This window comes from Phacochoerus africanus, chromosome 8 (genome assembly GCF_016906955.1).
Source record: "Phacochoerus africanus isolate WHEZ1 chromosome 8, ROS_Pafr_v1, whole genome shotgun sequence".
NCBI classification, from domain to species: domain Eukaryota; kingdom Metazoa; phylum Chordata; class Mammalia; order Artiodactyla; family Suidae; genus Phacochoerus; species Phacochoerus africanus.
The window spans coordinates 46,131,854-46,147,703 of NC_062551.1; the positions used below are offsets into that span (position 1 = coordinate 46,131,854).

General features: G+C 42.1%; 1 protein-coding gene across 3 annotated transcripts; it reads left to right on the forward strand.

The window, feature by feature from the left end:
• Window positions 1–121: 121 nt before the first annotated feature.
• ZNF829 (zinc finger protein 829) lies at window positions 122–13,075 on the forward strand. Of its 3 annotated transcripts, none has more exons than XM_047793233.1 (5): window positions 122–516; window positions 904–977; window positions 4,294–4,420; window positions 4,729–4,824; window positions 11,797–13,075. In XM_047793233.1, exons 2-5 carry the CDS (start codon window positions 945–947, stop codon window positions 12,774–12,776), a joined length of 1,236 nt encoding a protein of 411 aa, XP_047649189.1. In that variant the 5' UTR covers window positions 122–516; window positions 904–944; the 3' UTR covers window positions 12,777–13,075. The 3 variants fall into 3 exon arrangements, with proteins under 3 accessions (XP_047649189.1, XP_047649190.1, XP_047649191.1); XM_047793234.1 differs by having other exon boundaries at window positions 122–233; window positions 11,797–12,846; XM_047793235.1 differs by lacking the exons at window positions 122–516; window positions 4,294–4,420 and having other exon boundaries at window positions 919–977; window positions 11,797–12,846.
• Window positions 13,076–15,850: the final 2,775 nt, after the last annotated feature.

Sequence of the window (15,850 nt, forward strand, 5' to 3'; positions counted from 1 at the left end):
GGCTCAGGTGGTTAAGCCCGAGTGCCCGAGCTACCGCGCGTGGCGTCTCTGAGGCCCGACTAAATTCACAGTTGCGGGGGTAGTCGATCAGGGTGAGCCCTAGCAGGGCGCTGAGAGAAATCAGCTGTGGGGCCCACTGTGGACCACATTTCCCAGAGGGCCTAGCGGCAGGTCGCTCTTCTCGCAGGAACCCGAAATTTGCGTCACGCCTGGCGGGACTGTTAGATCATGAGGTGGGCGATCGTGGGCCCGTGGGGAACTGGTTCAGCTCTGCGGGTTGGGATCCTGGGGGACCCGGAGGAGGCTGAAATTGAGGAGGCCAGAGGCTGATGCTGAGGCTGGTGCTTGTGCCTGTGCGGGCGGAGCGGACTGAAAAGGGGGAGATTTTGCGACCCTTTTGCATATGGGGTGCCTATCATTGTGGGGTTGTGACCGTGTGTCCCTATGGTGGTGTGTGATTGTGACCACGCGACACTAGGATACCTGCGGCTATGCGAATGTAACATGTGTTCCATGGTGAGTTTGCTATATTATCTGTGTTGCCATGTGTGGTTCTATGTGTGCAGGTGTGGAGTGTGTGTTCCCTTGTTTTAAGTATGTCTGTGCCTCATGAATGTAGCACCGCGTTTATGGGTAGGAGGCTCCTGTCAACTGTGCGATTGTTATTTCACAGCTCTGTCTCTAGGAAACCTCTGAGGTTTGGTCAGACTTTAGTCCTCGACAGCTGTAACCTCAACTTTCTCCTGAAACACTGAAATTGGGTGGGACGCCCTATTTTCCTCTGATCTCCATTCCCTGAGTGTGTGCTGAGGCTTAGGGCTGAGACTGGGGCTGAGCCCTGACTTGACCAGTTTGAGCAACCAGAAAAACCTGGTGTCTCAAACTTACTTTCTCATCTCCTAGTTCTACCCTTTGCCAAGTGAGGAGCAGAAGAGAAGGAAAGAATGCATGCTGAACTTCTACAAGCAGTGTCCAAAGTATGTTGAAGTTTCTTTTTTGCTTTCCTTCTTCTGAAAATTAATGCTTAATAAAGATATGTCACTTGAGGAGTTCCTGTTGTGGCTCAGTGGGTTAAGAACCCAACAAATAGGACACAGGTTCAATTCCTGGCCCTGCTCAGTGGGTTAAGGATCTGTGTGGCCATGAGCTGTGGTGTCTGCTAACGTGGCTTGGATTTGGCGTGGCCATGGCTGTGGCTGGCAGCTGCAGCTCCAGTTTGACCCCTAGCCTGGGAACTTCCATATGCTGCAGGTGCCACCCTAAAAAGACCAAGGAAAAAAAGATACCTCTCTCTCTCTTTTTTTTGTCTTTTCAGGGCTGCACCTGTGGTACATGGAGGTTCCTAGGCTAGGGGGTCCAACTGGAGCTGTAACTGCTGGCCTACACCATAGCCAGAGCAACAGAGGACCCGGGTGATGTCTGCAACGTACACCACAGCTCAGGGCAATGCCAGATCCTTAACTCACTGAGAGGCCAGGGATTGAACCTGCATCCTCGCAGATTCTAGTCGGGTTCACTGACTGCTGTTCCACGTTGGGAACTCCAAGGATATGTCTTTTGATTATAGGTTCTTATAATTTTCCCACCGGAAAAAAGTATAATTGATTCAATCGAAGTGCATAACTCCCATATTCCTAATATTTATGTATTTGGAAAATGGGTCCATTTCTGTTTGCCAAGTTTTCTTTTTAAATGCAGTATTTATGGAGTTCCCGCTGTGGCTCAGTAGGTTAAGAACACGATTAGTATCCATGCGGATGTGAGTTCATTCCTGGCCTCACTCAGTGGGTGAAAGGATCCAGCATTGCTGCAAGCTGTGGCAATAGGTCGCAGACATGGCTCAGATCTGGTGTTGCGGTGGCCCTGATGAAGGCCAGCGGCTATGGCCCAGTTTGACCCCTAGCCTGGGAACCTCCATGGGTTTGGCCCTAAAAAGCAAAAAAACCCAAAAAACTATTTATTATGATTTTAAAATAAAGTATGGCTATTTTAGAGATTTCAAAAACACAGAATTCCCGAGAAAAAAATGAGACCACTCAAATAACTAGTGATAATTTTTGGTGTATTTTCATTATTTTTCCAAAATCAAATTATACTTATCATTTTATATTCTATATTTTCACTAAAAAGTGTCATTCTTCTATGTTGATCTTTGTAAATACCATTGTTCAAAGATACATTTTTTATTTGCATGAGTTATGGTTTACCCCTTTCTTCAGATCAGTTGTGTCAGACATGAAATCTTAATGGTTTGGGGTTTTTTTTTTTTGGCCATGCCTGTGACATGCAGAAATTCCCTGGCCAGGGATCAAACCGAAGCCACAGCAGTGACAATTCTTAACTGCTAGGCCACTAGAGGAACTCCCAAACATGAAATCTTTAAATATGTATTTCATTTATTTTTATGGCCCTACCCATAAAATATGGAAGTTCGCATGAGATTGAACCTGTGCCTCTGCAGCTACCTAAGCTTCTGCAGGCAGATTCTTAACCCACTGCACCACTGCGGGAACTACTAAATATTCATTCATACAATCACACAGGTACATATATGCACACGGGTTTGAATTTGGATTTCCATGATTAATAATGAGATTGAGCACCATTTCATACACTTATTGGATATCAGTATATCATATCTTCTTTGTGATAGGCCTGTTGAAATCTTTTACACATTTTGCTCTTGGATTATCTCTTATTGATTCACAGGAATCCTTTGTGATAATGGATCTTTGACTTTTTCTTTTTGGCACAACACGCAGTAACTTGATGTGGGATCTCAGTTCCCAGACCAGGGACTGAACCTGGGCTGCAGCAGTGAAAGTGTTGAATCCTAACCACTAGACCACCAGGAAACTCCCTGGATATGCATCCTTTTTTTTTTTTTTTTGTCTTTTTGCCATTTCTTGGGCCGCTCCCGTGGAATATGGAGGTTCCCAGGCTAGGAGTCCAATCGGAGCTGTAGCCACCGGCCTACACCAGAGCCACAGCAACGCGGGATCCGAGCCGCGTCTGCAACCTCCACCACAGCTCACGGCAACGCCGGATCGTTAACCCACTGAGCAAGAGCAGGGACCGAACCCACAACCTCATGGTTCCTAGTTGGATTCATTAACCACTGCGCCACGACGGGGACTCCATGCATCCTTTATTGATTATATTTTTCTAATATTTGGATTGTTTTATGAATTACTTTAAAGTAGTGTTATGAATAAAAGGCCTATTTTTTTTTTTCTTTTTTGGCTGTCTCTCCGCATATGGAGTTCCCAGGCCAGCAATCAGATCCAAGCCACAGCTACAGCAACACTGGATACTTAACCCACTGTACCACAGCAGGAACTCCAGAATTGTCTTTAATTTAATCTTGACATTAGCTTGGTATTCAATCTTGGCTTGGTATGTAAGCTTCATGCTAGCTCTGGCTGGGTATGGAATTCTCAGCCAGAATTTGTTTTCTTTGTAATATTAAATGGTGCTGTTGAGAAATCCATTGCCATTCTGATTCCTGGCCATTTTTCGGTAACCCAGAGAAGCTTTTAGAAAGTTCTGTTTTTCCCCGATACCTTAAAATTTTACTCCAAAATATATCATAAAATGTATTTTAGGGAATTCCCTTTGGTGCAGTGGTTTAAGGGGTTCAGTGTTGTCATTGTAGTGGCTTGGGTTGCTGCTGTGGTACAGGTTCAGTCCCTGGCCCAGGAACTTCCACATGCTGCAGGCACAGTAAAAAATACATATTTTTTAAATTTTTGTTTATTTTTTCTCTAGGGCCATACCCATGGCTACAGCTCCAGTTCAACCCCTAGCAACACAGGATCTGAGCCATGTCTGCAACCTACACCACAGCTCTTGGCAATGCCGGATCCTTTAACCCGCTGAGCAAGGGCAGGGACAGAACCCGCATCCTCAAGGATACTAGTCGGGTTCATTACTGCTGAGCCATGACAGGAACTCCAAGAAATATATATATTTTTAAAAGTCCATCACATTTTTGCCTCTCTTGAGGCTTAAAGGGAACATGGGAACCAGAAAGGAACTCTCATCAGATGTCACTGTGACCAGGCACTGAGCTGCATGCTTGCCATTTCATCTCATTGGAAAAGTCCATTCTTTGTGCACATTCCCAGACATATCCTTCTGTACATAGGAGATATGTCTTGACTAGTATGATAGGGTTCCAGCCCTTTCAATTTGCTTAATCATCTCTGTCCTTTTCTGTAGCTCTCTACCACTTTGTTTACTACCATCTTTTTCTTCTCTCCTTCCATTGTGAAAGCATGTTTGTTGTTTCAGGCATCAATGATGTTCAGGGATGTGTCTATAAACTTCTCTCAGGAGGAATGGGAATGTCTGGACTCTGGTCAGATGAATTTATACAAAGAAGTGATGTTGGAGAATTTCAGCAACCTGGTTTCAGTGGGTAAGGATAACTATCCCCCAAACTGAGAGTCTGCCTTTCTCCACTGTGCATTGAATATCTCCTTTCTCCATTGTGAATTACTCATTTCAAGTAACCAGCTAAATTTCTACTCCCTGTTCCCTAAGGAATAGTTGAGTTGGAATGGAGTGGAAGAGTTGGAAATGAGCAGCTCCCTTTGGCTGAGGCTGAAGCTTCATCATCTTTTTCTGGTCCTTCCTGTAATGGCATCTCTTTCTTGATCAAAGGACTGGATCTCTTTTCTGGGACATCAACAGCATAACCATGTCCATGTCTTTTCTTGTGATCAGGACTTTCCAATTCTAAGCCAGCTGTGATCGCCTTATTGGAACAAGGAAAAGAGCCCTGGATGGTTGACAGAGAGCTGACGAAAGGCCTTTGTTCAGGTAAGTGAGAAATGAATTGATATTACCTGTGTCATCAGGAAACTCCCCTAAAAACTCAAGGGCTCTTCCATAAAAGAGGTACCTTGCTTTTTTCCTCTTATGCTTTCTTAATCCAATGTAACAATATACATTCCTTTTTCATTTCCAAGACAATGTTTCTACCTACCTTTTAGATTTCATTCCTTTATAGGATCTGCTTCATTTCATTTGTATGATAGTAGACATTCCCACCCTAAAAATTGTCTTTTCCAGTATTGGTTTTCATTTTATCTACTTTCCAAGTATTTGTTAACTTCACTAACTAGTTTGTTCTAGAGTTAGTAGTTCATTATTTCATTTATCAAACATTTGAAGGAGTTCCCTGGTGGCTCACCGGGAGTCTGGCATTGTTATTGCAGTGGCTTGGGTCACTGCAGCAGCTCAGGTTCGATCCCTGGCCCGGGAACTTACATGATATGGGCATAGTTAAAAAAATTCCATGCATTTTATGATTATCATGATGATGATGATGATTATGATTATTGTCTTTTGGGGGCCACACCCATGGCATATGGGAGTTCTCAGAGCTGTAGCCACTGGATTATGCCACAGCCACAGCAATACCAGATCCGAGCCACATCTGTGACCTATACCATAGCTCATGGCAACACTGAATCCTTAACCCACTGAGAAGCCAGGGATCGAACCTACGTCCTCATGGATACTAGTTGGGTTAGTTAACTGCTGAACCAGAATGGAAACTCCACATTTAATTATTTTTTACGTTAAAAAGATTCAGGGGTTCCTGCTGTGGCGCAGTGGGTTAGGACTCCAACTGCAACAGTTCAGGTTGCTGCAGAAGTGCAGGTTCTGTCCCAGCTTGGTGCAGTAGGTTGAAGGATCTGGTGTTGCCCTGGCTGGGGCATGGATTACAGCTGTGGCTTAGATTCAATCCCTAGCCTGGGAACTTCTGTGTAATTCAGATATATGTATGGAAACCACATGATTATAAAGTTTGAAGAATCACACAAGTGAATGCATTCATGTAACTGCCACTTCAGACAAGTAATAGAAAATTACTCTTTCTGCCCTTTCCCAATCGCTAGCCTCTTTGTCCTCCCCCTCAAATAGATACCATCTTGACTTCCAATTCAGTGAGTTTATTTTTCCTGTTTCTTAGCTGTAAATACCTGGAATCATACAGTATTTATTCTTTTGCCTTTAACTTTGTTTATGGATTACATCACCTATAGTGTTGCATATAGCTGATTTTTATTTTCAGTGCTATGTTGTATTCCATTCTGTGAATATATTTTATATTACTTATTATATATTGCTAATTATTATAAACCAAGTATCCTTTCTACTATTAACCATTGGGTTGTTTTCCACTTTTTACCTATTTTACATAATGCTGCTGTGAACATTCTTGTACTTAACCTTTTTCTTTTTTTTTCATGGCTGCACCTGTGGCATATGGAGGTTCCCAGGCTAGGAGTCTAATCAGAGCTACATCTGCCAGCCTATGCCACCACCACAGCAACTCGAGATCCAAGCCGCATATGCGACCTACACCACAGCTCATGACAACGCTGGATCCTTAACCCATGAGCAAGGCCAGGGATCGAACCTGAAACCTCATGGTTCCTAAATGGATTTGTTTCCACTGCACCACAATGGGAACTCCTAAACTATCTTTTTTTCTATTTTGAAACAACCGGGTTTTTAAGACAAAACTGTTATTTTTTTTTTTAATAACAAAAGCATATGCCATTATATCTCTCCTAACCATTGTTTCTGCATAGTCTTAACTGCTCATGTTAATTATAATTTTTAAACACAGAAAAGTACGGGAGGTAATTGAGGCCTGTCATATGTAAACATTTTAACAAACTAGAAAGGTCCTTAGCTCATGTAATACCATTTCTCAGAGGCACCTACATCCCTTTTGAGCCATTATAAAAAGGACAGAAATGTTTGTTTACATTACAAAGCACTATAAGTACTCTCTTACATAAAAAATGAGGCATATATGATCCAGCAATCCCACTCCTGGGCATATATCCAGAAAACAATTATAATTCAAAAGATAAAGGTGTTCCTTGGAGTTCCCATTGTGGCTCAGTGCAAACGAATCTGTCTAGTATCCATGAGGTTTGATCCCTGGCCTTGTTCAGTGGGTTAAGGATCCAGTGTTGCTGTGAGCTGTGGAGTAAGTTGCAGATGAAGCTTGGATCTGGCGTTGCTCTAGCTGTGGCATAGGCCAGCAGCTACAGCTCCAATTCAACCCCTAGCTGATTCAACCCTAGCCTGGGAATCGCCATATGATATGCCGCAGGTGTGACCCTAAAATAGACCAAAAAGAAAAAAAGACATAGGCGTTCCCGCTGTGGCACAGTAGGTTAAGGATCCTACTGCAGCAGTTCAAGTCACTGCAGAGGTGTTGGTTGCAGCTGTGGCTCAGATTTGATCCCAGGAACTTCCCTATGCTGCAGATGCAGCCAAAAAAAAAAAAAAATGCATGCACTTGTATGTTCATAGCAACACTATTTACAATAGCTAAGATAGAGAAAAAACCTGAATATACATTGGCAGATGAAGAGATAAAGAAGATGTAGTGTATATATACAATGGAATACTATTCAGCCATAAGAAAGAATGAAGTAATATCATTTGCAGCAACATGGATACAACTAGAGATTCTCATACTAAAGTGAGTTAAGTCAGACACAAATACCATATGATATCACTTAATATGTGTAACCTAAATTATGATATAAATGAACTTAACTATGAAACAGAAATAGATGCACAGATAGAGGCAATAGACTTGTGGTTGCTAGGAGGGAGTGGGGGAGGGCTGGATTGGGAATTTGGGGTTAGCATGTGCATGTAAACTATTATATACAGAATTGAATAAATAATACAGGGAACAATATTCAATACCCTGTAGTAAATCATAATGGAAAAGAATATGAAAAAGTATATATGTGAGTAACTGAATCATCTTGCTGTTCAGCAGAAATTAACATTATAAATCAACTATACTTCAGTAAAATATATTTTTAAAAAATTAGGCATACATATTGAATAGGAAGGGCATATATATTAAAACTATGTTTGGGGACCAATATTTTATGTTATGAAGTTCCCTGGCAAGGGGTCAAATAGGAGCTGCAGCTGCCAGCCTACACCACAGCCCCAGCAACGTAGGATCTGAGCCACGTCTGCAACCTACACCATAGCTCATGGCAATGCAGGATCCTTAACCCACTGAGCGAGGGCAGGGATGGAACCTGCATCCTCATGGATGCTAATTGGGCTCATTATTGCTGAGCCACACAGGGAACTTCCTGGGGACCAATGTTTTAACTTTTTCTTTTTTTTTTTTTTTTTTTAACTTTTTAGGGCTGCACCTGTGGCATATGGAAGTTCCCAGGCTACAGGTCAAATCAGAGCTGCAGTTGCCAGCCATAGCCACAGCAATGCCAGATCCAAGCAGCGTTAGCAAGCTACACCACAGCTTATGGCAAAGCCAGATCCTTAACCCACTGAATGGGGCCAGGGATCGAACCCAGTAGTCCCCATGGATACTAGTTGGGTTTTTAACCCACTGAGCCACAACAGGAACTCCTAATGTTATTACTGATAGAGAAAAATCCACTATTGCCATTTTGTTTTCTCTTGTTGTAGTTCTTTTGTCCTTCTTTTCCTCCTTTGCTGCCTTCCTTTTGTTTCTTTGATTATTTGTATTCATATGCTTTGAATCCTGTTTTTCTTTTGTGTAACCTTTTTTTTTTGTCTTTTGTCTTTTTGTTGTTGTTATTGTTGTTGTTGCTATTTCTTGGGCCGCTCCCGCGGCATATGGAGGTTCCCAGGCTAGAGGTCTAATCGGAGCTGTAGCCACCAGCCTACGCCAGAGCCACAGCAACACAGGATCCGAGCCGCGTCTGCAGCCTACACCACAGCTCACGGCAACGCCGGATCGTCAACCCACTGAGCAAGGGCAGGGACCGAACCCGCAACCTCATGGTTCCTAGTCGGATTCGTTAACCACTGCGCCACGACGGGAACTCCCTGTGTAACCTTTTTAAGGTGTTTTCTTTGTGGTTATCATGGGGCTTTCATGTAACAGTATACTGTAAGATCCCTTGGGTTGGGGATCCAGCATTGCCACAACTGTACCCAGGCCACATCTGTGGCAAGGATTCATTCCCTGGCCCAGAAACTTCCACATGCCATGGATGCAGCCACAACAACAACCACAATAGTATGTTTTAAGCTGATAACAACTTAACTTAGATCACATGCAAAAAAACGCTTGTATTTATTACTACCCACACTTTGTGTTATTGACATTGCACCCTCCTGGTACACAAATATGTTCACCAATCAGGAAGATTCCCCCAGTCCTTGCTAAGTTTTTTACTGAGGTGTCATTATGTAGGTAGGGGTGGCCAGCCCCCTGCCTTGAAACTAAGGGTCCACTGTGAGTCACCTCATTAGCGTAAATTTAGGTGTGTTGAAAAGGTACTTGTGAATAACCAAAAAGAGTTTTGGATTTCCCGTTGTGGCGCAGTGGAAATGAATCTGACTAGTATCCATGAGGACGGAGGTTTGATCCCCTGCCTTGGTCAGTGGGTCATTGATCAGGCATTGCAGAGAGCCACAGATTCCACGTTGCTGTGGTTGTGTAGGCCATCGGCTACAGCTCCTATTTGACTCCTAGCCTGGGAATCTCCATATGCTGTGGGTGCAGCCCTAAAAAGACCAAAAAAGAGTTTTATCAGGAAGTTTCAGTGGTTTTTGAAGCTCTGCCAGGAAATGGGAACAAAGATCAGATATGTATTTTATATGACAAGTATGTATATATTGTCTGTTATTTATTTCTCCTCAGTTCGGTACCTATGCCCACAGCTATGCTGGATGTTCTTGAGTCCAGGTTTCCTCTGTTTCTTCCTAGATTTCTAGTTTGAATAGAAAAGTATAGTCATCTTTTTCTGTGGGATAGGGGTGTGAGGTATAATCTTTTGAACTCATCCTTCAGCTTTCATTATTTTCTGCACTTCACTTTAAGAAGTGCCTGTTGCTTCCAGTTCTTATGCATTTTTAGGGATTTGCACCATGAATCAGTACTGTGAAATTCACCCACTGTAGGCTGTTTAATATTCTCTGGTCAGTCATTTATCACTCATTCATTGGCTTTCCAGCTTCCACGTTTTACTGCTGTTTCTTCTCCAGTATCTTTTGTCCTAGTGAAGTTTTCCTTTCTCCTTGTTTAACCTTTACTGTAATTTTTTTTGTCTTTTTTGCCTTTTCTAGGGCTGCTTCCCTCGGAATATGGAGGTTCCCAGGCTAGGGGTCTAATCAGAGCTGTAGCCGCCGGCCTACGCCAGAGCAACAGCAACGCGGGATCCAAGCCGCATCTGCGACCTACACCACAGCTCATGGCAATGCCAGATCGGATCCTTACCCACTGAGCAAGGCCAGGGATCAAACTTGCAACCTCATGGTTCCTAGTGGGATTCATTAACCACTACACCACGACAGGAACTCCAAAATCATGTCCCTTTTTAATTAAAAGTACAATTTACCCTCATTCCTCACTGATTCTATATTCATGATTTCACTTACTAAGATTTTTAAACCTAAAATCAATACTTGCAGTATTTTCATGATCATTGGCAGATATATGCGGAGTGGCAGAAAATGTTGACATGGAGTTCCTCTTTTCTTACAGAGAATATTTCATTCTTACTCTCTTGTCACTCTTAAGTTGCCTCCCTTTTTAGTGACTTCCCTGACTTGAAGATTCCATTTCTCTCTCCCAGCATCAGCATCACAGAATTCCAAGGCAAATATTTTCACTGAATCCCCAACATATATATACACACATACCAAGCTCTATTCACAGAACATATTTACCTTTCTACCATCCTCAACAGATTCATTCAGCACCCTAGACTTGCCCCAATGTGAATCTGTTAACAATATACCCTTTGCTTAGGGTTGCTGACCCTCCCCCACCCCCATTTATATATTTCAACACAGTTATTCCTCCAAAGTCTTGTAAGTATGACAAGTGTCTGCAAACTACAAAACATATAGGAGTTCTGATTGTGGTGCAGCAGAAACAAATCTGACTGGTAACCATGAGGTCGTGGGTTCAATCCCTGGCCTCACTCAGTGTGCTGCCATTAGTTCTGGTGTAAATCCCAGATGCACCTCAGACACTGTTGCTGTGGCTGTGTAAGCCAGCAGCTGCAGCTCTAATTCCACCCCTAGTCTGGGAACCACCATGTGCCACAGGTACAGCCCTAAAAAGCAATTAGAAAAGCAATACGGAGTTCCCGTCGTGGCGCAGTGGTTAACGAATCCGACTGGGAACCATGAGATTGCGGGTTCGGTCCCTGCCCTTGCTCAGTGGGTTAATGATCCGGCGTTGCCGTGAGCTGTGGTGTAGGTTGCAGACGCGGCTCGGATCCTGCATTGCTGTGGCTCTGGCGTAGGCCGGTGGCTACAGCTCCGATTAGACCCCTAGCCTGGGAACCTCCATATGCTGCAGGAGTGGCCCAAGAAATAGCAAAAAGACAAAAAAAAAAAAGAAAGAAAAGCAATACAACAAAAAATATACTCTGATGCTCTTTATATGCTTACATAAATTTATACATGGTTAGAATCACTGTATAATGTGGATGGCCCTGAATGGTGTGAATTCACTGAAGTTTAAGGTGATTATGATCCACACAGAATTTTAGGATTATAGAGGTCATCTATTTCTCTAATCACCCTCTTCAGCTTTATTTATTGCCTTGCCTTAATATCTACGTTTTTTGTATCAATTTTACAAATTACTTAGCCATATTTAAGAACTGTCTAAGCATTTATTTTCCCAGGTATTATTTTCAGCTTAATCTTTCCATTTCTTTTTCAGATGTTTTAACTTTTCCTAGAGTATGAAAAATGAACATATGCCTTTTTATTTTCTTTCAGATCTGGAATCCATGTGTGAGACCCAGTTATTATCCCTAAAGAAGAGACATTTTAGTCAAGGAATATTTACCCATGAAGACATACCCACTTTTATCTCACCCACATTTCTCATACCATATCAAAGAACTATTAATGAAGAGAAACCCTGTGGATGTAAAATATGTGGAAAGGGCTTTAATCAAAACCCACACTTTACTCAACATCAGAGAATTCATTCTGCTGAAAAAAACTATGAATGTAAGGAGTGTGGGAAATCCTTTAGTCGTGGCTCACTTGTTACTCGACATCAGAGGATTCACACTGGTGAAAAACCTTATGAATGTAAAGAATGCGGCAAGGCTTTTAGTTGCAGTTCATATTTTTCTCAACATCAGAGGATTCACACTGGTGAAAAACCCTATGAATGTAAGGAATGTGGGAAAGCCTTTAATTACTGCTCAAATCTTAATGATCATCAGAGAATTCACACTGGTGAAAAACCGTATGAATGTAAAGTATGTGGAAAAGCCTTTACTAAGAGTTCGCAACTTTTTCCACATCTGAGAATTCATACAGGTGAAAAACCTTATGAATGTAAGGAATGTGGGAAAGCCTTTACTCAACATTCAAGGCTTATTCAACATCAAAGAATGCATACTGGTGAGAAACCTTATGAATGCAAGGAATGTGGGAAGGCCTTTAGTAGTGCCTCAACGCTTACTAACCATCACAGAATTCATGCTGGCAAGAAACTGTATGAATGTAAAGAATGTGGAAAAGCCTTTATTCAGAGCTCAGAACTTATTCAACATCAGAGAATCCATACGGATGAAAAACCATATGAATGTAATGAATGTGGAAGGGCTTTCAATAAAGGCTCAAACCTTACTCGACATCAAAGAATTCACACTGGTGAGAAACCTTATGACTGTAAGGAATGTGGAAAGGCCTTTGGTAGTCGCTCTGATCTCATTCGCCATGAAGGAATTCATATTGGATAAATGGTAGGCCCTTTTGAAAACCTTTATAATATTTTTTAAAAACAGATGATGCAGGAGTTCCCGTCGTGGTGCAGTGGTTAACGAATCTGACTAGGAACCATGAGGTTGCGGGTTCGGTCCCTGCCCTTGCTCAGTGGGTTTATGATCTGACGTTGCCGTGAGCTGTGGTGTAGGTTGCAGACGTGGCTCGGATCCCGCGTTGCTGTGGCTCTGGTGTAGGCCGGTGGCTATAGTTCTGATGTGACCCCTAGCCTGGGAACCTCCATATGCCAAGGGAGCGGCCCAAGAAATAGCAAAAAAAAAAAAAAAAAAAAGACAATAAAAACAGATGATGCAAAAAATAAGCCAAAAAACAACCAAAACAAAAACAGACAATGCATGGTCAAATATTCCACTGTGTAGTAGTTTTCTAAGGCTATGTTAACAAAGTACTGAGTACCACAAAATTAGATGGCTTAAAACAACAGAGACCTATTCTCTCACAGCTTTTCAGTCTTAAAACCCAAAATCAAAGTTGTTGGCAACGTTGGTTCCTTCTGGGGATTTTGAGGAAGAATCTATTCTATGCCCTTCTCCTATCTTGTCCTAACAGCAATTTTTGACATTCCTTGGCTTGTAGAGGAATTGCTCCAATCTCTGCTTCCATCTTCACATTGCATTCTCTCTGTGTTTCTGACTTTTCTTTTATGGACCCAGGTCATCTTGGATTAAGGCTCACCCTAAGAACGTCACCTTAATTTAATTATATCTAAAGACCTTATTTCCATCTAAGATTACATTCACAGATACAAGGGATAGGACTTCAACATAGTTTAAGCCATTACACTGTTAACTCTTTTTTCTAATGTACTTGTAATTTCATACATAGCATTGATCAAATAAATATATTTTAAAATATGAATTCAAGGTCTAAATCAAACTCCCAAAAGAGTCTATCCCAAAACTACTTATTCCATTATTCCTTCCCAGTTACTCTCCATTTTGGTTATATGTTTGTATTAGCATATGTTTTAGGGCCATCTTTTCTATTTCTGTAGCTAGAGAATACTACACTTTAAATTGTGTAACATAGGCTGTCTCTGATTCATGGTGGAATTATAACTTTTTTTTGAAGGTAGCTTTATTTTCTCATTTTGTAAAATTAATTTTTTTATTGTAAAAAAAGGAAAATAAAAATAGGACACAGAGAAAAAAATAAAGATTATTTCAAAGCATACCAAATTATTATAGCATATCCTTCCAGGCTTTATTTAGTGTGATCATGAAATGCTTGGTGTACCATAACCTGCTTTAAGTGTAGATGTTTGTTTTTTGTTGGTTTGGTTTTGGGCTTTTTTGGGGTTTTTTTGTTTTTTGTTTTTTTTGTATTTTGAGGGCCACACCCGTGGCATATGGAGTTTCCCAGGCTAGGGGTCGAATCAGAGCTATAGCTGCCAGCCTACACCACAGCGATAGCAACGCAACCCACACCACAGCTCATGGCAATGCCAGATCCTTAACCCACTGAATGGGGCCAGGGATCGAACCCGCAACCTCATGGTTCCTAGTTGGGTTCATTAACCACTGAGCCATGACGAGAACTCTGTATGTATCATTCTTCTTTTTATTTTTTTTTTTGTCTTTTGTCTTTTTTTGTTGTTGTTGTTGTTGCTATTTCTTGGGCTGCTCCCGCGGCATATGGAGGTTCCCAGGCTAGGGGTCTAATCAGAGCTGTAGCCACCGGCCTACGCCAGAGCCACAGCAACGCGGGATCCGAGCCGCGTCTGCAACCTACACCACAGCTCACGGCAACGCCGGATCCTTAACCCACTGAGCAAGGCCAGGGACCTAACCTGCAACCTCCATGGTTCCTAGTCGGATTCGTTAGCCACTGCGCCACAACGGGAACTCCTGTATCATTCTTTTTAATGGTGGCATAATTTTTCTGTGGTTGGCCGTCATTTTGCTAATTAACTAATGAAAACATTTTGATGGCTGTTTAAACTTTGCAATTAAAAAAGCCGCCCTCTAAATTGCAATTTAGTACTTTTTCGTTTGAAAAAGATTTCTTAATGGCTGCACCCATGGAACATGGAAGTTCCTGGGCCAGGGACTGAATCCGAGCTACAGCTGTGACCTACACCACACCTGTGGCAACACCAGATCATTAACCCACTTCAACAGGCTGGGTATCAAACCCACACTTCTGCAGCGACCTGAGCCATTATAGTTAGGATTCTTAACTCACTGCACCACGATGGAAACTCTTGCTTGAAATTTAAAATCATTAAATTTCAGAGTTCCCATTGTGGCACAGCAGTTAATGAACCTGACTAGTATCCATGGGGACTCAGGTTTGATCCCTGGCCTCGCTCATTGGGTTGAGGATCTGGCATCACCATGAGCTGTGGTGTAGGTCACAGATGCAGCTCAGATCCCATGTTGCTATGGCTGTGGTGTAGCTCCAATTTCTCCCCTAGCCTGGGAACTTCCATATGCCTAGGGTGTGGCCCTAAAAAAGACAAAATACAAAAAAAAAAAACCCAAACATTAAAATTCAAAGCTGAAATAGTTGAACTGTAAAAAACTGCCAATAATGCCAAATCCCTCATAATCACTATTACCAAATACTTCCAGACTTTTTCCTGCATATGCACATACAACCAAATATATAAATCCTTGTAGAAAATGTTAGTGCTGCTTTACAAATTTTCTTATATAAATATAAATGATGTGTGTATTGGGTTGCTAGAAAGATAAATGAATTAAGTATAAAATGGTTGGGACTCAGAGTTCCTGTTGTGGCTCGGTGGTTAACAAACACGACTAGCATCTATGAGGAGGCGGGTTCAATCCCTGGCCTTGCTCAGTGGGTTAAGTATCTGGTGTTGCCGTGAGCTGTGGTGTAGGTCACAGATGTGGCTCAGATCCTGCGTTTGCTGTGGTGTAGGCAAGCAGCTACAGCTCCGAATGGACCCCTAGCTTGGGAACTTCCATATGCCATGGGTGCAGCCCTAAAAAGACAAAAAGACCAAAGGAAAAAAAAATTAAAATTAAAAAGAAAACCCAAAGACAAGAATGGGTAAATAAGCCTA